At 54.6% G+C, this 20,973-nt stretch overlaps 2 protein-coding genes across 3 annotated transcripts in view; one reads left to right on the forward strand and one right to left on the reverse strand.

Annotated features, from left to right (window-relative positions):
* Nucleotides 1-3,980: 3,980 nt before the first annotated feature.
* The window catches only part of OTOP2 (otopetrin 2), a 25,917-nt gene continuing 8,924 nt past the window's right edge, over nt 3,981-20,973 (forward strand). The window contains exon 1 of the mRNA XM_042032490.1: nt 3,981-4,184. The gene's annotated coding sequence lies outside the window, so the exon portion shown is untranslated. The remainder of the gene's footprint in view (nt 4,185-20,973) is intronic.
* Nucleotides 10,424-20,880, reverse strand: USH1G (USH1 protein network component sans). Of its 2 annotated transcripts, XM_042032491.1 has the most exons (3): nt 20,122-20,879; nt 11,478-12,719; nt 10,424-10,789 (listed from the first exon to the last, which is right to left on the reverse strand). In XM_042032491.1, exons 1-3 carry the CDS (start codon nt 20,283-20,285, stop codon nt 10,786-10,788), a joined length of 1,410 nt encoding a protein of 469 aa, XP_041888425.1. In that variant the 5' UTR covers nt 20,286-20,879; the 3' UTR covers nt 10,424-10,785. The 2 variants fall into 2 exon arrangements, with proteins under 2 accessions (XP_041888425.1, XP_041888426.1); XM_042032492.1 differs by lacking the exon at nt 10,424-10,789 and having other exon boundaries at nt 11,474-12,719; nt 20,122-20,880.

Below are 20,973 nucleotides of genomic sequence, written 5' to 3' on the forward strand. Positions count from 1 at the left end.
CGGGAGGCAGTGCTGGAAGGGAGCGAGCCGCCCAGCCAGCCTGGGAATCCAGTGTGCTGTGTCACTCATTCGGGCTGGAAAGTTGGTTGGGAGCCAAAGGGCTGCCCAAATCCAGCTGGACTCCAAGAATGCATCCCCACCTCACCAGTCTCGCGTGGCTGTTACCTATTTTCCCACTCTCAGCTGCTGTGGAGAGATGATAGTTGAGCTGAGGGGATGGGGAGAGGGTCTGTCTCAGCTCCATCTTCCTGCCAGGCTTAGGGACACATCCAACCAGCACCCAGTGTGTCCACTTTGTCCATTACATCCTTCCCAGTGGGCACAGGCAGACCACCAGAGCCCTGCTGAACTGGGCACTCACCGAGGGCAGTTTTTGTTTCTTCTTCCAGGTGAGTGCCCAATGCTCCCTGCCATCCAGAGGGATAACTCACATGCTGCCTGGCAGCTATTTCATCAGCACAGCCAGACCCATACAACCAGTTAGCTCGGAAAAACATGATTCTTCTAATGACACCTTTGGAGAAGTGGTGCTCTGGTTCCCAGTCGACCGAGGGAATATCTGGACGAGCCCTGAGGAGGTTGTGGGTCAGCTCTGGCTGGCACATGGCTTCAAACCCAGCCCTGCCAGCAGCACTGGGTGAAGAAGCTGCCTTCCATCCCCAGCACCTTAAAAACGGCTTTTTTTGCAGCCCACTAAGAAAACACAAACACCGGAAAAGCTGTTAATCCTCCAAGTGGTTTTCCCATGAAAGAAAAGTCTCCCTGGCCCCATTCCTCCCGCTTTTCCCCTCCCACCATAAGCCATTGCAGGTAAATCCAATGTGCTGCTCCTTAATCCCAGCATGGGGAAGCAGGAGCCACCCTGACCCAAGCAACCTCGCCTCACCAGTGCATTTTATTACCGACTTCAGCAAGGTCCTGCTGGGATCGGGGTCAGTGGCAGCTGGACCTCACTGGCAGGAGGGCAAAGTGGGGCACAGCAAAAGAGGGAGGAGGCCCATGAAAAAAAAATAGGGCTTAGAATAGAAACCAGGTTAGGGCTAAACTGTGGGTGTAGAAGCTGCCGTGGCAGGTGGAGCTGGCTGCCCTGCCAGCCCAGGGGACCAGAGCGCCTCCGAGCCATCCTCTGCATCCTCACCAGGTTTCCAGGGTTTTCCATCCTCTGGTTCTGGGAGCTGCTGGGCTGGAGGCCACAGGGAGAGAGGGACTCCAGGGATGAGGCTGGGTGCAAAATGAACAAGAGCTCAGCCCTAAAGCCATTGCTTCATCCTGCAAGGGCTCTTCTGGTCCATCGGATGGCCACATGCCTCCAGAGGGTCCTTGCTGCCCCAGAAGTGTCACACCCAGAAGTGACACATCACAAATGGAGACTCAGAGAAGTTCTGCAGAAAAAGTAGGGTTTGTTTTTACTTTTCTTCCTAACTGGGAAGAGAACAATCAACAATGAGCCAAGCTGGGCACAAGGTGAGATAAGACTGGCCTCCTGCAGCACCTACAGTGGCACCATGAGAGTCATAGGGCCCTTGGCACAGCCCAGAGGGTTCCTGCGAAACACACAGAGCACTCACGAGGTGCCACCAGCACCACCCTGGCACCTGCCAGCCCAGGGAGCCCAAGGGCAGCTGGGCCTGCCAGAAAACACAGAAGGCATCTTGTGGCCACATCCCTGGCTGGACCACAGCCAGCTGGAGCCAGACAGGGAGCTGATAGCAGAATTTGCCAAGAGAGGCCAGAGGCAGTTCTGGGAATAGCCCTTCTGCCCAGCCTGAGCCTGCTTCCAAGGTTGTTTCCTTCTGGCACGTGGCAAAGGTGATGCCCTCAGAAAACCAGGAAATTTGCTGGACGGGAAGTGACTAAGACTCATGTTTTGTTGGAAAAAGGGGTGAAACCAGCCTCCTTGAAATTCATGGGAAATCTCATGTTGAGCCTGCACATGGATTGATGGCTTTTCCAAATCTGATGGGACAACTTGTCACCTAGGAACGCACTCCATCTGCTCTAGAGTGGGAGAAAACCTGCTATCCGACAGCAAAAATATCCCCATAATCTCTGCTTTCCCCTAGCAGTAGGTTTCCCTTTCCTAAGAAGCCCTGTGGTCAACAAAATTACCTTTCCTGAAGACAAGTCCACAGTGATATCATGAGTAGGTTCCAGTGCCCATTCCCTGTCCCATGGAAGTGCAGGGCAGATTGCCCTCAGTCCCTTGGGAAGGCTCTGCTGGTGGCAGGTCTGGTGGGGATCCAGGGTGGGGAGGACATCTGAGGAGAGAGAGTCAGAGCTGCCAGATCCCACCCCTTCTTTACATACATAATAATTTTGGGAAGAAACAGTGTAAAAAGGTAATTCTTTCAGCCTTCAGTCCCTTCACAGCTTTATCCTGCTGTCAGGGCAGGCACAGTCCTTGGCATCACCTGTCCCTGGGGTGGTGAGAAAGCGAGCTTGCGGTCCCCTTCACAGAAGAAGACACCCATTCCATGTCACCTCCTTCAGGCCCTGGTGTCTGAGGGATGCCTGGGGAGGGCTGGGGACCTGCTCATCCCCCCTGGCACGGAAAGCCACCCAGGAGGCACTGGCTGATCCTCCCTTGGGAAAGGCAGTTTGAGCACGTGGCATCTCTGCCCGGTGGAGCCAAGCAGCCCCGGGCCAAGTGAGTAACACCTTCAGCCGCCTGCCTCGAATACCGGGGGCTGATCTCTCACCTGATGCCAGCAGGGAGGAGCCATGCTGCTTCGCTGGCACCAGGGAGCCTATCTTGGCACCTCCAAAATGCCTCCTGGGGAGGGTCAGGGAGCCCTCACTGCACCCCGGGTTTTCGTGAGGGATGCCCAGCACAGGGCAGGGCTGTCTCCATTCCTGTAGGTGTTACCCTGGAGCTGGAGCAGGGCTCTGGTCACAGACACGCCAGTGCTGCTCCCAGCACCCTGCCTGCACTGGATTGTATAACCCCTTACGTCAGGCAGTGCTGGGCCACGGCTGAGCCAGCTCCTCTCCCAACCCATCCTGGCCTGGCACTGCATCCAGTCCTGGGACACAGAGCTCCGAGGTCTCACTCCCTGGGGATCCCTGCATCTTCTGATTACCCTGGGGACCTCTCTGCCCTGTAGCCTTCCTGCAGGGATGCTGGCAGCTGCTGTCACCTGATCCCCACTGTGACCCAAGGATGCTCATCCTCCACCTCACGACCTTTTGGGGCACAGTCCTGCTTCTCACAGAGCAGCACTTGCCATTGCCTGTGAAAGCAACTGGGGAAAAAAAAAAAAAAAAAAGATGTTTTTATGCTTTTCCCAGGTGAGAAGAGAAGGGGCAGGATGTGGCCAGAGTTGCTCCCTGACCAGCAGTGGAGATGAGTCCAGCACATCCCATCACAGTCTGACAAGTGCCCATAAAGCCTCCACCTCCCCAGCCATCCCTGGCCTGCTTTTCAAACCCGACTGGCTGGGTTTCGGGGTACTGGAGGGGTGCCAATGCACCAGGGCAGCGGGGTGAAGGCATTCCCTGGCACTAAAGCAGGCAGGACACCATGCCAAGAACAGCACCTGCTGCTCACCCTCCCTTCCCACTCCCTGAAATGCGAGCAAAGCCCCTGGGGAGATGCTGTCTGTGGGTGTCAGCGAGTGCCCTCGAGGGCTGTGCAGCACCCATGAAACCACAGCTGGGGTCCACTTCCCTGGGCACGGATGACCGAGCCCATACCCCGCCATCGAGCACCCACTGTGGCCCCTCGGGCATCCCTTGAGAGTGTCCCAGTGCCGCAGGGTTGGGTTTGGAGCCGGGTGCTCTTATGTAAAGGAGCAGGAGAGTGGCGGGGATGAGCCGGGCTTTGTAGGTCAGAAAATGGAAGTGCGGGGCAGTTCGGGGATTGGGCTGGGTCAGCTCGTGAGTCAGTGGCAAAGGAGGGACCGGCGCGGCGGAGGCTTTATTAGCGGATGAGGGGTGGAGCGAGGCTCCGCAGGCAGGCGAGGAGCCGCGCCGAGGTTCGGCATCGACGGAGCGGGGCTCATCCTCCCTCCCTCCCGCCCGGCGCGTCCCCCGCGCCCCGGCCCGCCGGCGATGCGGCCCCAGCCCCGCTCCTCCTCCTCCTCCTCCTCCTCCTCGCCGTGCCCCTGAGGGGCCGCCGAGCCGCTCGCCCCCCGCCGCAGCCCCAAACGCCCACGGCGCAGCCAGGAAGGCGGTGATGGAGCAAGGTCAGTGAAACAGGTTTCTCCTCCCGGATCCCTGGAGCAGGCGTCCTTCCTGCGCCGGCTGGGGAGCTGCGGACTTGTTGACAGCGGCTCTCGTTAGCTCGGTTATTGAGCCGGGGCCGAGGGCTGGGCTCCCTGCTCCTCCGGAGGTAGCGGCTCCGAGGGGGTCATGGATGCCCTGTGCAGCTTCCCATCCCTCTCCAGGTGGGCAGCTGTGCTGCTCAGCCTTCCCTGGCCTCGTGGGACCCCACGGCATCCCCCTGCCCTGGGAAGTCTGCTCCAAAACATTGGTGGGGTCGAGGTGCTGAAATAAGGGGCGTTGGTGTGGGAGGTGTGCAGTGCCAGGGATGTGGAAAGGTTTGGGGGTAGCATCCCCGTCTGACTCTGGTGCTGTGACACGCAGGCATCCCGGGTCAGCCGAGCCACAGTGCCACGCTCAGTGTTTGTTTGTTTGTGGCTGTGGAGAAGGGCCAGGCTGTGGGTTTATCACCGCAGACGTAAAAGGCAGCACCAGGCCTGCTTCCAGAATCCGCCTTCTGCCCTGTTCAGGCCTTTTGGCATTCTGGAATTCCCACACATTTCTCTACACGGGTCACCAGTGCTGCCCACAGCTGCTGGCACTGCACTCCACGTATAGGGACGTGTGAAGCCCGGCCATCCCAGACATGGGTGCATTTCCAAAATGCAGCCAGAGAGCCCAGGGCAGTGTCCTGGGGGGATGAGCGTGGGTGAGGATCCCAGGCTTTGCTTGGACATGGTCATGCCCGCCGAGTTTTGCTGTTTCCTGGGGTAGAGATAATGGATGGGAACAAAGGGATGTTGTGGCAGACAGATCTGTCGCTGGCGCCTCCTGTGAGGGCAGAGCCCGTCCTTGGGCTGGAGCTGAGCCTGCTTCTACCTCTGCCCAGGCAGCGGTGGCTGCAGCCTCAACAGAGAGGAGATGGGAGCCTTGGGAAGTCCATCCATGCTTGCTTACTGTCTGGGTTTAGGTGGTGTTTGGACTGGATGCCACCCTGGCAGCCCTGTACTTGCTGCTCCAGCCAGTGCAGTTCCATGAGGGATTAGGTGGCCCAGCCTTCACCCAGGTGTCTCCTTTGGTGATGGCTGCTCCTGGTCCCACCAGGACTTTCTGGGCTGGGTGGCTCTGCTGGCTGTGTAGAGTGCCGATGTGTTAGAATAGGAAGATATAGTTGTTGTCAAAGTACAGACCGAAAGATTAAAGCTTAGACAGAGATCAGGAGCAGCAGGAAGGTTGTCTCTGTCACTCCAAGAAGGAGAGAGATAATGATGAAAGTTGGGATCACCACAGCCCTCAGAGGCACCCTGGAGCTCAGGATCTGTGAACAGGGATCCCCGGTGCCACAGGGCAGGCGGTGCCACGGCACATGTAGTGACAGTCATTGGCCTGGCCCCACACCAGCCAAGGGTCCCACAACCCCCTCAGTGCCTTTGCCCCCCACTTTCTCCCACCAAAGTGTCCAGAGCAGGATGTACAGGCCATCCAGAGCATCAATCCTGCAGTGCAAGTATTTGCCCCAGGCACAGCATGGTCACAGCTACCAGCACTGCCAAGGAGCCACTGTTGGTATTGTCCTGGTTACTGAGGGTTTCCCACCTGCCATCACCCCTGGGACCCAGGTGTCCCTGCTGAGCTGATTTGTTGTTCACACAGGGGATGTTGTGGTGCTGGGGCTGTTCCTGACTGCTCAGTGTTCTCACCCCAGCACGTGGAGGGCACAGAGCCAGCTCCATCACTGGGCTTGAGTCAAGTCCTCCTAAAATAGTTCCCCAGTTTCAGTTTCCTTGCAGCAGTGTTTCCAGGAGCCCATCCTCCCTGCAGGTTTCAGGGCTGTGCCAGGGCCTGGGTGTCATGGGGGACCAGGGATGTTCAGCAGCTGGGGATGATGATGTCCTGGGCAATGACCTGGGATAGTCAGGTGGTGCCTGTGCTCCAAGTACACTTTTTCCCAGCAGCACTGTCAGTGCCCAGTGGGATGAATCCTGAGTGGGCCCAGGACACTGGTGATGCCTCACACCTTTCTCTGCCCTGGCTCCCCCCTGGGATGCTCGGTGCCATCTGCAGATGTGTCCCTGTGCTCCTTCTTGGGAGCAAGCCAGGATGATGGGTACCAGGACAGTGGGTACCAGGGAGCTCACTCCAGCCTTGAGAAAACTGGTGTCAGAATCCGTGGCATTGCTTGATATTTTGCTAATACTTATGAATGGGCATTAAGTGGAAAATTTATGAGTTGTAAATGTAGAAAATTATTTGCCCTGTTAATATCTAAAGCCAGAATTTAAATAAAATGGCCCTCAACTTCTCCCACTTTCCTGGCCCACTCAGCAAGTGTGCCACTGGGAAGACACGCTGAGCTGTGTCCATGCTTCTGCTTTTTGGGGCACTTCGGTTTTGGGAATAGCCATGGAGACTCCCAAAAGCAGTTGCAAGGCCCCTGTGAGGTGCTGCATCCAACCCATATCAGTGGCACATCCATCCCTGTGCTGGGCTGCCAGGGAACACCACGCAAGGCACGGCAAAGCCAGAGCATGCCGGGGGTGCTCTGCAACAATCCCCTTGCCCCTCGCCTCCATCCTGGCCATGCACCTTCCTGCAGCCATGCATTACTCAGCTGCTGGGCCAGGAAGTGAATCCCTGGTGGGATGGGCAGGAAATAGTTAAGCAAGTGGGGTGAAATGGCCCACGCTGGCCTGGCAGGTCCTGGACCCCAGAGTCACCCTCCGGTGTGGGCACCGTGGCTGTCACCAACTCCGGGCGAGCCTGGGGGAGAGGAGCACCAGGCAGGGCTGAGGACAAGGTGCTCCAGCCCAAGGAAGATGCCTTCTCCTGGTCCTCTCTACCTGTAGGACCTATCTAGTGTCCTGTAGGACCTACCCAGTGTCCTGTGGTCGATGTCCTTTCTCAGTTCCCATGTCAATCCCACGTGGCAAGGCTGAGCACACGTGCCATCTGAAGGCAGCAGCCAATAACCTGGTGCTGCCAGCAGCCTGGGGAAGCAGCCACGTCCCCATGGGCGAGTGGTGGTACCCAGCAGCCAAGCAGGAATGCTTCAATGGTGCCTGCAAACCCACATCTCCAACACCACCACTGTAGGACCTCAGTCATCCCCAAAAACCTCCCCTGCTCTCTCCCAGCTCCAGACTGTGGTCTGGAGCACCTGAGTGCTAATGAGTGCCAGTACAGCCCCTCTTGCAGCAGCTGCCTGGGGATAAAGGCAGGGCCTGGGAATCAGCATCATGTGAGCAATGCTCCTTTAGCTGAGGAGCTGAGGATGTCCAGCTTAAGGATGGAGTGTCCATGCCATGGCTTGACCACTGGCATGGCCCATTGGCCTTTCTCCACTCCCTACAGACCACCTTCTACACCGTCAGGAGCAAGGAAACACGTGTCCAAGCTAAACCCAGGGGACGGGTTTTGCTGGGAAGCCCCATTTAACACAGGCACAGGGTGGTTTGGTGTTTGTGGCTTGGGGTGTTACAGGACAAGCATCCCCAGGGTCACTGGTTCCCTGACGGGCACATGCTGCCATCCACTGCAGGCCCTGCCTGCTCTGGTGCCACAGGCCGGGACAAGGGACTGTGTTTGCTGGTTGGCAGCAGTGGGACGGGGAAACCTGCTGCCTGGCTGGGTTTCTGTTTGGGAGGGTATTTAAGGGTGTTCTCCAGGGTGTGCCAGCCTTGATCTCCACCCTGCTTTCACAAGTGCCCTCTCAGAAAGGAGCTTGTTGTTCTCGTTGTGGAGTGTAATGAGCACCGTGAGGTTTCCCCGTGGAAGCTCCGATGGGCAGAGCAGCCACAGGGCAAGCTGAGCTCTGAGAACCTGGGGACAGCCACATTTCCTCCTCATGCCCAGGGCAAGAGGAGCCTGGCTGCATCATGAGCCCAGTGGGATGCAGCAACTCAGCTGGACAGGGGGGATTGGAATGCAGGAAACACCTCTTTGGCCAGGGCTTTGGATGTTGTGTCCTGCAAGGACTGTGGCCCCACACTTTGTGAGACAAACCTGGCTGGAAACTGTGGACCAAACCTCAAGACAAGGAACACACATGAGATCCAAATGCAGGTGCTTGTTCTGGGGCTTTTGATGCCAGTGACAGCCACCCCATGCCCACAGACCACCCTCCTCATCCCACAGAGCCCATCTCTTTGGCTCTGCATTGATGCCACAGCTCAGTTTTGGCTCTCCCTGCATCACAGAGGTGACCACGTTGATCTCAGGGCTTGGTGATCCCAAATGGCATTTTTGGGCTTGGTCTTAGCTATGCACGACACGTCCCATGGCACTTGGGTACTGTCATGTCACCAAACATTTCACTGGCTCTTTGAAGGAAAGACAAGTTGGGAGAAAAGATCTCTGTCAGCATCAGCTCAACATCAGCAACTGCCTGGGTGCTCCTAAGCAACAGTGCAAAAGTTAGGGAGTGTGCACACCCCAAGTGCCTAGAGCTCTGAAATACCCTCCACATCCCAGTGCCTGGCCTGCTAAGGTCTCCAGTGGGTGCCAAGCCAATAGATCCACTTCTCTTTGCCATCTGCTGGGATAAACTGGTCCCCATTGCACTGGAGTGGCACTGGAGTGAGCCATGGCAAGTCACTCCCCTCCTGTGCCCAGCACAGACCCAAAGGCACAATCCGTCCCTGGGGATACTGGGGCTGGGGACTGGTTTGTGGTGGGCAGCTGGCACTCTGGCAGTTATCCAGAGAAGGGCCAGAGGGCTTGGATGAGCTTCACATGTGCATGAGGAAGAGGTGAATTTAGTCATCACAGCCTCACCTGAACACTGGCCTGAGGGTGCACGTCCTGCTGGCAGCAGTGGATCCCAGTGGGCTGTGGGTCCTATCCTGCTCTCCCAGACCCGGTCCCGGCAGAGGGAGCTGTGACATCAGCCAAAGCACTGCTCTCCCTGCTGGGACACAGCCCTGGGCTTTGGAAAGGGACCAAAGAAAACAGTGCTGGGGCCGGGGTAGTGCAGCCTTCTTGGAGAACTCACTGACTCAGCACATCTGATCTCTCCCCCTTTTGCCTGGAAGTTGAGCCAAGAGTTATGCAGAACTTGTAATTTCAAATATAAATGCACTGTTAGGTCTACAAAATGCTTAAAAAAAGCAAATCAGTTTGCATCTGTGCAGAAAGATCTTGGATCCTCAGCGCAGTGGTGGTGTGTGGGGGATGCTGGAGCATCCCTGTGTGCAGTGGCACGAGGCTGGGACCCCACACCTCTCCTGGTGGGGATTCAGCCACTTGGGGAGCAGCAGGACACCTGAGTATTTCTAACTTGCAAAGAGTAATTTTCCTCCCCTACACCCACACACCCAGGGCAAGCACAGGCAGAGTAGCACAGCTGCTTCACACCAAACCAGTCCCTGTCTTCCAAACAGCATAACCACAGCCTCTGCAGCTCCAAAGGGACTAAGTGGGGTCCAGATGCCAGCCTGGCCTGGGACGAGCACAAACAGGTCATTCCTTATCATTTGCATCCCTGCAAAATAAAGTGGATAAGCAACGCCAGTAACAACGTGCAGCATTTTTCTGATCTGGCAGTCTGCATCACAGCCTGAACAGGCACTTTGCCAATACCCCATGGCATGGGCTGCTGACTCTCCCTCATTAGGATCTGTCACTGCCCATCCTGCTGCTGCACCCCAGAAACTCCTGCCCCCCAGGAGCCATTCCCAGATCACCTGTAAAATGCTGCAGTGGAGCTGGGAGTGCAATGGTCAGTGGGACGGGTCTGTGGAAACACCTGACACTGCAGTTCAGAGCTGTGCTTTGAGCACTGATGCATCAGGGATGCTCAGAAGAGGCTCTGGGCTGCAGCTCGCTGCTGTGCTCAGTCCTGGGAAATTCCTGGATTTCAGAGACAAGGTCCTTTGCACACAACCTGCTGACACAGCTCAGTGCCCCGGAGAGGTGGGACAGAAATGTTGCGTCTGTGAAACAGCCATTTGACCACTGGAAGGCAACTACCAACATGTTCAAAGCATCATCTTCATTCTGGATTTTGCCCTCAAGACAGCACAGACCAGACTCACAGACTTACTGGGCACCAGCTGGCCAAAGTCAGGGCTGGCACATCTCAAACTGAGACCACGGTAATCAGAACTCCCTTCCAAAAACACAGCACCAGACAAGATGATCCTTCTCACCAGGAGAGAGAGCAAAATTCCCCAACCCTCCTCTCCTCAAGCCCAAACCCCAAAACAACCACTTGCTCAGGGAAGAATGGATTGTAATTATTTATTTTGGATCCCTTTGAAAATATCATGTTATCTCCTTCCGTTCATGGCTTGGTGTGGTCTCACAGCCTGTGACAGCAGCGTCCCAGCCAGCTGTGCAGCTCACTCCTTCCTCCAGTGAGTGGTCCCTTGAAGGCTGGCAGGTTGGAGCTGCCTGGTCCGATCTCTGTGCCAGGAACCACCCAGGAGCATCACACAGACAGGGAGCAGAGCAAGGGAGCAGTCCTGTGGGACTGGTGGGGATGGCTGTAGCTTTCAGCTGCCCCAGGAAGGGAGTCTCTGGCTTGTGTTTTCTGGCAACTTAGAACTGGGTTTGTTTCTCGAGCATAAAAAAAAAAAGATGCTGCTGCTATCTGCAAAGGGAGAGAGAAAAATCTATCAGCACCTCCAAGAACAAGCTGTACTAAAAGGCTGTAAAAGCAGCACACAGATATCTGAAGGCTGGGAAGCCCAAACAACCCAGTGAATTGGGGTGTCAGTGCACGTGGCCTTCCCTTCACCTCTCTGAAAGGCACACGGTCCTTTAACTCTACCAACCAAACCCTGGAAACACCATAAAACAGCAACAGCTCCAACCCAGATATGCAATCTCCAGAGGCCTGAGTAAGATCTCAAGCACTTGGGGAAGGATTCCCAATGCCACCGGGCACTGCCGTCAGCCAGCTCCCACCGGGAATTGCGGTTGATTTCCTAACGTCTTCAAAAGGTGAAGAGTCAAGACAAGCCCCAGCGTGGTTGAAAATCTCAGCTACAGGGACTGAGAAGCATCAGACCACAGAGCAGTCTGCATTCATATGGGTTATGAAACAAAACAAGGGCTTCACGTCCTGCCCAGTCACATTAGGGCTGTTGAGTAATGAACTAACGCTACTGCCACCTCTCCAAATCCTTTCCACACGAGCAGGAATTTGCCCACACGCGGAAGTGCTGAGGTTACCTGGACTCCTATTCTTCCAAGCAGGTTGAAAACAAGACATTACATTATCCACATCTCCACCTGCTGAAGAGTTTAACCTCTCAGACACCCCATCTCCTACTTACAGTTCAGTGTCTACAATGACATCTGGCTTCTCCAGCGTTTGTCGTCTCCTCTGGATGGCATCCACAATCTTTTTCCTGGGGCCCAATGGGATATTGATGCTCTTCAGGTCATTGTCTGAGCACAGCATGAGGGCCTCCAAGTCAATCTTTTCCTTCTTCAGGATGGAGATGAACTCAAACATGTGCAGGGAAGCCAGAAAAGTTTCCAAGGGGCTGGTGTCTGGTTCGTCGTCATCGTCTAAGCCCAGCTCCACCTCATCCCAGGGCAGCTCCTCCGCGTTCCTCTCCTGCAGGCTGTTGGCACTGCCAATGCTGTCGTTGAGACTTGGCGAGCGCTGCAGGCGGCTCCGCAGTTTGACGCCCATCCCATCGGCGCTGTCCTCCCCCAGCGCGCCCCCGTCCTCTCGGCCGATCCCGAAGAGCCCGCTGCTGACGTAGTTGCGCCGGAACACCATGGTGCCCAGCCCGGGGCGGTTGAACAAGGAGTCGTGTCCGGAGTCGGTGCTGACCTCCGAGTGGGCAGAGTCCATGTGCAAACCCGGGTCGCTTATGGCACGGGAGACAGTGTCTTCATCCGTGAGGAACATGTCTCGGATATTGCGGCGAGTCCACTCCTTGGGGCTGGCGTATGTGCCCTGCTTCACAAACATGACGTCGTTGCCCAGCTGCAGACCGGACAGAGAGCGCACGCTTTTCCTCCCATCCTCGTAGATCTTGAATGTCCCGTCCACCTGCTTCTTCTTCTCTAATTTCTTTTGTATTTTCGTCTTTCCCTTGGCTGTGCCGTGGATGGTGGCTTGTGAATATGGCAGGGAAGTCACCATAGACATGTGCTGGAACTTCTTGCTTAAGGTGCTGCTTGAATAGCTGGAAAAGCTCATGGTATCCGAATTATCTGACATCTCCTTTCTGTACCGTTTCTCCATCCTTTTGTGGTGCTTCTTCTGCAGCTTCACACAGTCCTTAATCCTCCTCTCTGCATCTCGAAAGGCCTTGTCCTTCAGTTTGCTCACCAGCTTGGGGTTGAGGCTGCTCTGCTTGGCAGCAATCGAGTCCAGGTACCGCACACACTCCATGTGCCCCTTCATGGCTGCCATGTCCAGTGGGGTGTGGTAGTCATTGTCCAGGCACCAGATGTTGGCCCCAAAGGAGATGAGGAAGGAGAGGCAGTTCAGGTGGCCGTTGGCTGCTGCCAGATGGAGGGGGGTGTTCCCCCAGATGTCACATTTGTCTGGATCTCCCCTAGGCAGCAAGAAAAACAACTGGTTAGCATGCAGGGATTGATGACAGACTCCACTGAGATATTCCCAGCTGTGCAGGGGCAAATCAGCACCATGAACTGTTGGCTCTTTGAAATATCAAGCTACATGCCTCTGGTTCCTGCAACTTAATTTTAAAGGGGTCTTCTGGAGGGGTGTACTACTGACGTGGAATCATGTGCCCCACGTGCAAGTCTGTGGCAATGTCAGTTGAATTTAGGTCTCAAGACAAATGTATTCCTGCATCAAACCAACTTCTGGGGGAAGGCAAGCCAGGTTCTGAACAGCCCAGAGCTGAGGTATGCGTCTGATTCCAGCTTAGGCCTTAAGCTTGGTAGGAAATTTCAAATCTCAAATATCCCATTAAATTCTAGTCAGATTTTGTCTTCAGATCTTGGCTTCTTTCAGACTCTGTGGGGGGGCATGCCAAAATGCCTCTCTGTATGCCACATCCTGGGTGGGAGACCTTGGGATCCCACCATGAAACACCCATCCTCAGCAGTGGTTCTGAAACCCCCCAGCTGCTGTACCTTCCCACCCACCTGTTCCTTGGCACCTGGGGAAATCTGTGGCACAAAGGGGAATGCTGGCAGGAGAGAATAAGAGTGAATTGGCTGTCCTTGGCCTCGGCATTGGGGTTCTCTGGGGGATTTTGCCGTACTGTGCTTGGTCTTGACAGCACGGCTGGAAGCATGTTGGTATTAGCACATCCTGAGAATCCAGTTTCAGAGAAAGTGGAGATTAGGTTTCTGCACTCCTCAAGAGCTGGACACTGCCAGTAGCATCTGCAGCCCCTGCCCCAGCAAGCTGCTGGCAGGACACAACCACTTGCCCACATCTCCTGCCCCCTGTGCCAGGACGAACACAAACCTGGGATTCAAGGGAAGTCTGTCCTCCTGACATTCCTCTGTATTTGTGCTCAGGTGAAACAAGAGAAAGTTCACACCCCTGCTGGCACCAGCCCTCTCCTGAGCGTGTGTGCTAATGATATGCAGCCAGCAGCAGTATCTGTCAACAGGGCGCTCTCCCTCCATGCACATGGATATGGCAAAGCCTTTTATTAAGGCTGGGCAGCTCCACCACCCTCAGGAGCAACTCCTCGTGGGCAGCAGAGCCCTGGCAGAGCTCTGGTTTAGCACAGCTCCTGCCTGTTCCCACACCACCCTTTCAGCGAGCTCCGGAGGAGCGCAGCAGACCTCATCTCCAATCCATGGTGACACCAGGAGTGCAGAAAGCAAATCATAGAATATGGAGAGTTGGAAGTGACCCATCAAGGATCATCAAGTCCAGCTCCTTAAATGCACACTTGAGACCTTCAGCAAGGGTTACTTAACTCCTTGCTGCTTTAAGTTCTGTGGTGACAAAAGCTGGGAGAAGCAGAGCTCAGAGCCCTCTCCCAAATCCCATGTGCTCTGAGCTATGGCTTGTCTGACTTCAAACAGTCCGAAAACTTCTCCAGGGAAAGAGCAGGAGATCACAGGAGCAGAGGGACCTCTTTGCCCTGCTGCTTTGCACCTTCATCACTTTGTGCCAATGCACAAACCCCAGAAATAGCCTCATCCAGCACATTCACCCCCACACAGGGACCCCACTGCCTGCTTGGAACACTCTCCAAGGGGCAGCAGAGACAGAGAGGAGCTGCCCAGTCAGTGTAATGCCAAGTTTGCAATCCTCAGGTTTTACAGAAACAATAAAGCCTGTCCAGAGTTTAAGCTGGAGATTATTTGGACCCAGAGTATGAGCTTCCTAACTCCCTGAAAACTGCTATGAGGTGCACTCAGCTTTCTCTGTGGGAGCATGAGCTGTAACTCCATCATAAATGTGTTTTCACTAAATTCACAGAAATGTAGTAAGTACAACCTTGAGCTCATTGGCAAATTCAGCAAGTTAGTCAAAAGGTTCAAAACTCTGTAAGGCAAAAAAACCCCACAAACCCTTCAGGACTTCTGAGCCAGAGCCTTTGACATCTCTCATAGAAGGAGAAAAAGGTTTCAAAGATGGGTGATAGGGAGGGGGAAGGCAGGAGATCACGGGGTTGAGAAGCCATGAAGCCAAGAAAAGGAGAGAAGGGAGCTGATAGTACTCTGGCAATGCTGAGTTCCCAGGAGCAGTAACTCCCCAGCCCTTGCTTCTAGCCTCGTAGTGACATGTCCAGGCTGGGAAATGCATGGGGAGGATAAATATTTGATGAATTGCAAGAGAAGAGTAAATTATTGATGGAGCTGGATTTAAAGAGCCAGTGAAGCTGTTCCACATGGAACTGCTGGTGCTGGTGGAGAGACTCTGGTGTGTGAAGGGCTATTGGTTTGTTTGGTGTGCTCTGAAAGGGCACTTGTGTGCCTGGCACGTGTGGGCAGGTGAGCCAGGACACCATGAGGGTCCCAGTGTGTACATGGACTCATGATGTGCACAGTGACTGAGCAGTGGACTCCCTGGAAACAGTCTTGCTCCCTAAACCAAGTGTGTGGATGCTCAATCCATAAAGTACCTTTTGGAGCCTATTCTCAGGTCTCTCTGGTTCAGGGCTAAGCCAGGGAGGTCTTGAGGGTTTCATATGTGCAGGTCTACTTTGCTCAGAGAGTGAGGGGAAAGAACATCCAAACCAGCTTTCCGTGGTCATTTCCACTGTCTAGAAGCAAGAGTATCAGAGCAAAATGAGATCTCTCAGGCCCTCTGCCCTATAAATGCCTGCCACAGGCGCTAAAAATGCATCAGAAGAAAAGAAGAACGGTGACTTGCAAAGTAGAGATGTTTGATTCAACTCAGATAATAAACATGAGGCCCTCCCTCTGGCAGGTGTCTGTCTGAGCAAAACTTCACCTCCAGGGTGCTGCACATGAGGAGATGCTGACTGCAGGGTCCACTAAGTGGGAACATATTTTAATAACAGGTGTAAAGTGCAGCACTTCTCAGCTTCAAAGCGTTTTCAAGCACTGAGTCAACTCCTGTAATAATCATTATTAAAACACTGTTAATTGGGCCCCTTAGGTGGACATGTGCATCTCCTGAGTCACTGCGTTTGCACCATGACATGCACACTCCCTTCCTGCTGGTTTTTCCCCTGTGCTTCTCCCGTAGGATCCCAATTAGCCAGTGGGGAATCCAGTGGCACTTACATATGTTCTTCCCTGGCTGCATGTGTGAAGTTCCTCCAATAGCAAAGGGCTGGCTCACCCTTGGCTCTTGGCTGTGTGTGAGGAATCGGGCCTCAGAGCAGGAGCCAGCTGGGTGCAGAGTGTCTCTGGCTCCCATAAAATGGTTTTGAATAGAGGAAGAGTAAAAAAAATAATTTATGGCTTGAGGAACAATCCTCACTACCTTCAGCATAGTCAGTCAGGACAATGAGCCAAGTAAAGCCTAGAAAAGAACAGAAAATATGAGGTTTTGGGCCCACAGCAGAGCTTTGGGTCCTATATGCCAAGTTTTGCCCAGGTCGTGGTAGCCCAAGGATTCAGCTGTTCTCCAAATTCAAATCTCAAAAAATCCAGCAGAGACACTGTAGATGAGGGTCGTGCCAGGGCTCTCTGCCTCTTGTCCCAGCAGAAAGCTGGGCTGGCAGTTCCTGAGCCGGGTGACTGTCCATGCTGGGGCAGTGCCCGGGGCCACGTCTCCTGGCTCAGCACCTCGCCATGCCCAGGGCTCACCCTCACTCCCAGCAGACAGCTCAGGTGCCGGAAGCCACGAAGCTGCAGCAGTGCCCCACCCTGCTCCTTCACCTTCCCAGCAGGGAATGTCCCCACCAGCACAGCCAGGCTGCCCTGGCTCCCACGTGGCCTCCGGCCCTGTGGCGTGCAGAGGATGCACATCACCTTCACGTGCCTTTGCTGCAACCTCCGCTGCAACCCTGCCCTGGCTGGGGTGATGTGATGCCCTTGAGCAGCCCGGCTGATGTCAGGAGCCACCATCACCCCCAAACCATGGCTGAGCCACTTGTCCCCTCTGCCACTGACATTCAAAGTATCCCCACCCCCTGTTTTTGTAAGAAGGGAAACTGAGGACCAGCTCTGCTGGGTGACAAAGCTGAGTGAGGACCTGCAGACACATCCTCACCTCTCCTGCTGTCCACTCCAAGGAAGTCCTGGCTGATCCCAGCAAAGGCCCCCAGACCTGCCTATAACTGGAGCTGGACTGGTGCCCGCCACGGCCACCGTGGTTCCTAATGAACCCCACTGAAGAATTACTGTGTCTGAAAAGCTGCAATGCTAAATGCCAGCTCGCCTGCCTCTTCCCAGCCATCATGTTAATTGAGTTTGTTTTCCTCACTGGAGCCCAGCCAGGAGGAAGAAAAAGGCTTTTTGTGTGGCAAACAAGAAGGATGAGCCACTGTTGATCCCTCCATCCCAAACCCTCTCTCTGTCCGTTGCAAAGGGGGCACAGAGGCACAGACACATCAGCAGCTGGTAAGGGCACAGCAATAAGTCTGCTTCATTACCCCTTCCATGTGGGTTGGGGCAACAAGCTTCCCTCAAGGATCTACCAAAGGATTTCTTTCCCCCTCCCTGTTTCAGCCTGACACCACAACCTGCTGAGCACATATGGATGGTGCTCCTTCACTGAGGACAGAGCCTAGATGTGCCCACCTGCCTGGCATGACCATTAGAGCCATGATTTTGGCCCCCAGGAGCCCCCTCCCACAGTCCTGCTTTCTCAGGGTTTCTCTGGCCACCCTCACTAGGACGTTTCATAACAGCCTGGTCCCAGCACTCTATGCCTTGGCTTGTTTGGGCACTGGCACAGCTGCCCAGAACTGGCAAGGAGATTTTGGTGTTTCTTGCTGCCCCAGGACTCCCCCATCACCCTCTGTGCTTTGACATCCCCATGCAACCCAGCTGGAGGCTCACCAGCCTGCTCAGACCCTGAAGATGCCTCCCACCCCATCCCTGCATGGAGCCAGGCCAGCCCCAAAGCCCCCACTCCCCTAGACACTGCCCCGTGCCATAGTCCCACACTCCCCTGCCTTGTAGTGTGGGGCTCTCTGAACCAAAGGAGGAATATTTTGGCAGCAGAGGCCAGAGAGCAATTCCCTGACATTTTGGGATACTCAGAGCCCTCCCTCTTGCCTCACAGTTGTTACTGTGCAGGTGTAATAGTAACCTATATAACACAGCATTAAGTTTCATCTCTGAACAAGGCTTAAATACTGTGGCACATCATCCTGGGCACTGGCAGAAAATTACAAGGTCTGCCCTCAGGCTCTCCTGGGTCTTGCACAATTGCACCTCTCTGGTACCCTTGTCCCCAGGCTGGGGCTTTCCCTGCCTCTCACAGGCCCAAAGCCAGCTCCAAGGAGCAGGGATGTGCCTGCCTCCATGCCAAGCACTTTGCTGGTCCTTCTGTGGCCCTAGGCAAGGATCTGACACATGGAGATGAGTGCAAGAATGCAAACACATCCTGCAGTCGCACAGCCACGTACCTTGCTCCACCATCCATCATGTAAAGGGCACTGGGCTTTTGCCAGGCTGTTTTCCTCGTCAGGAACAAATGTATATTAGGTTGTTAATTAAACAGCAGCCAGGCTGCACTCGAACACAATTTAAGCCCACAAGGACCTTTTAAGCCAATGTGAGTTTATAAAAGCAGCCCTTGGGCTTTGTGGAGAGGCAGAAACTGCTGGCTTGGATGGGGGTTGGCAGGGCAGGCAGGGGTGCTGCAGGGTGCCCTGTGATGGAGATGAGCAGTATGAGGAGATACAGTGTTGTAAAGAGATTATAAAGTCAGTCCAAAAGGCTTTGCCTTTCTGAAGGGGCATTCATCCTCGGCTTGAGCCTTCCAGATTGACTTCTTGGCCATCAAAGTCTTTGGAACCATTTTCAACTTCAGGGTCTCATCCCCTGAGCCTTCCTCCCATGTCTCTCTGGCCCTGGCTAGCAATTCCTGTCCTGACAGGAGCTCTGGGCAGGTTTTTGCTGGGTGCAGTCTTTCCTGGGAGGTACACAGGGAGTCACAGAGCCCCCACCCAGAGAAGCATCACAGGGTTCTCAGCCCAGGACCATCTCAGGATGCTCCACTCGGAGCACTGTCTTGCTCTCTCCCTTCCAGGCTCTGAAACAATCTTTTCCTGAACACACTCCTGCTGCATCAGGTGCTCAAGGACTTCTCAAAGCTACTCTGTACACAGCCTTTCTTCCCCCAGGATCTGAAAGGAAATGATTTACAATGAAAGGACAACAATGGATGGAGGAGCTCTGCCTGTGAGCACAGCTGGGGTATTGGCTGAAGGTTTTGCACAAGCAAGCCAGAGTATCAGGAGATGGCAAGAGCCCAGGAACAGGTACAGTGGAGATGTGGCTGGACAGGTACAAGAGCTGCTAACACAGCACAGGATGGACCAAAAATCCCTGCATGGGAGCTCACAGCCCCACCAAGCCCAACATGGAGAAGCAAAGCCCTTCCAAGGAGGTGTGATGTCCATCCAGGCTGCTGACCTCAGTACCATCCCTCAATATTAGCAAGACATAAATCAAAATCAGCACCAGCAATCTCTCAACACAAGGCAGAAGCCACTCCAGCTTGGATGGCTTTAGATGAGATGCTCAGAAAAGCTACTGGAGCAGAAGGAAGCACTGGGATGTGTCCTTGGGGGGTTGGTAAGAACTGGAGAGTCACAGACTGTCCCAGAAGAACTAGGAATGGCAGATCTTGCTTTAGCACAGACCTCCCCCAACACCAAGGCGTAAATCCCTCCAGTCTAACAGGTCCCCTAAATCCCACTCCCACCTCTCCACCACATCCACATTTAGGGAGCCAGAAACTCTAAGATTTGGCAGCCCAGGGTGAGGTACAGAGAGACAGACCAGTATGGAGCAGGCCCTGTGGGGGAGGCTGGGCTTAAAGAAATCTGCTCTTGGAAAACCCGAATTTTCCAGGCTCCAAGTGTATGACGAGCTGCCCAGAGGTCACATACTGAGACCTTGCTTTGGGTAAAACAGACAAGTGCCACCCACTGCCAGCTGGCACTGCACACATCCCTCTGTGAGCATTCTTGGGACAGAGGGAGCAGTTATTCTCTCTGCCCCCTCACTTTAAAGGGCTTTTTTCAGTTCAGCAACAGAATGTGTTTGTCTTTACAGGAGCTGTAAAAGATTACAAAGCACTTGGAAAGGGCAACTCATCCCTACCCAGGGTGCTGCAAGCAGGGCTGGGGGCAGGAGCACTTACAGGGTCAGAGGAGCTGGGAAAACACAGAGCAGTTACCAGGAGTGTCGGATTAGATTCAAAGCACCACAAGCAGAGAAAAGTAACAGCAAGGAGGACAGGAGCAGGGGTCTTATGGACAGAAGCCATAATTTTGTGTGGTGCACTGACCTGCGAGCAGGGAAGGGGGAAGAAGGGGGTCTCCGCTACTCTGTTCCCCAGACCAGCACCGTGCCCTGGCCAACACTCACCCTCTGCTGACAATGAGGCGCAGGGCATCCAGGTTGCCGTGGTAGGCGGCCCATAGGGTCGGGGTCATGCCATCCTCATCCGGCGAGTTCAGGTCCTTCTTGGTGGCTTCCTTCAGCAGGTCCAGGTAGCCGTCCCGGGCGGCTCGGTGGTACTGGTCATTCATGGTGTGAAGGGGTCCCCGGGCCAGCACATGGGTGCTCAGGGGGTTCAGAGCATGGGCACGGACGTGGGGCAGGGGCAGCTGCCAGGAGGGCCCCGCTCGCCTCGCACAGCTCCGCGTACCAGGACACCTGAGAAGTCCTGGCCGGGGAGGCAGGAGTTGTTCCAAGCCCAGCCAGCCAGGCTCCACAGCGCTTCCCCTGGGTCCTAAGCATCCTCCGGCCCCGGCTCCTTGTAACACGCACCAGCTCCACGGCACATTAAAAGCTCCAATTAAGCAGCATCGCTCTGTCGGGCTCAGCACGGGGTCACACAGTGACAATTCGCCAGGTTTACGTGTCCCCAAAGCACAGCAGGCTGTCAGAAAGGCTCTCCTGGGCTGTGTCCTGCCCAATATGCCTGTATTTCATAGCGACCCCATCTCAAGGAAGGGGCAGCAGTAGCCAGAGGAGGAAGAGTGGGTCAGTGGAGCACGAGCCCCCACGGCCTCCACTCACAGCCCTGTGATAGATAATCCTGCTCTGTGCAGAGCTGGCTGAGAGCAGTTTGGTGACTGATTCCAAAGTAATACCAGGGGTGTTCACAGCTCAGCTTTTCCCATTGGAAAAAAAAGAGAGAGAGAGTGATACATATATATTTATATTTATATTTATATTTATATTTATATTTATATTTATATTTATATTTATATT

The sequence above is a fragment of the Corvus kubaryi genome, unplaced genomic scaffold, assembly GCF_017639235.1.
Source record: "Corvus kubaryi isolate FWS band 111438036 unplaced genomic scaffold, C.kubaryi_AGA036_p1.0 37353, whole genome shotgun sequence".
NCBI classification, from domain to species: Eukaryota; Metazoa; Chordata; class Aves; order Passeriformes; family Corvidae; genus Corvus; species Corvus kubaryi.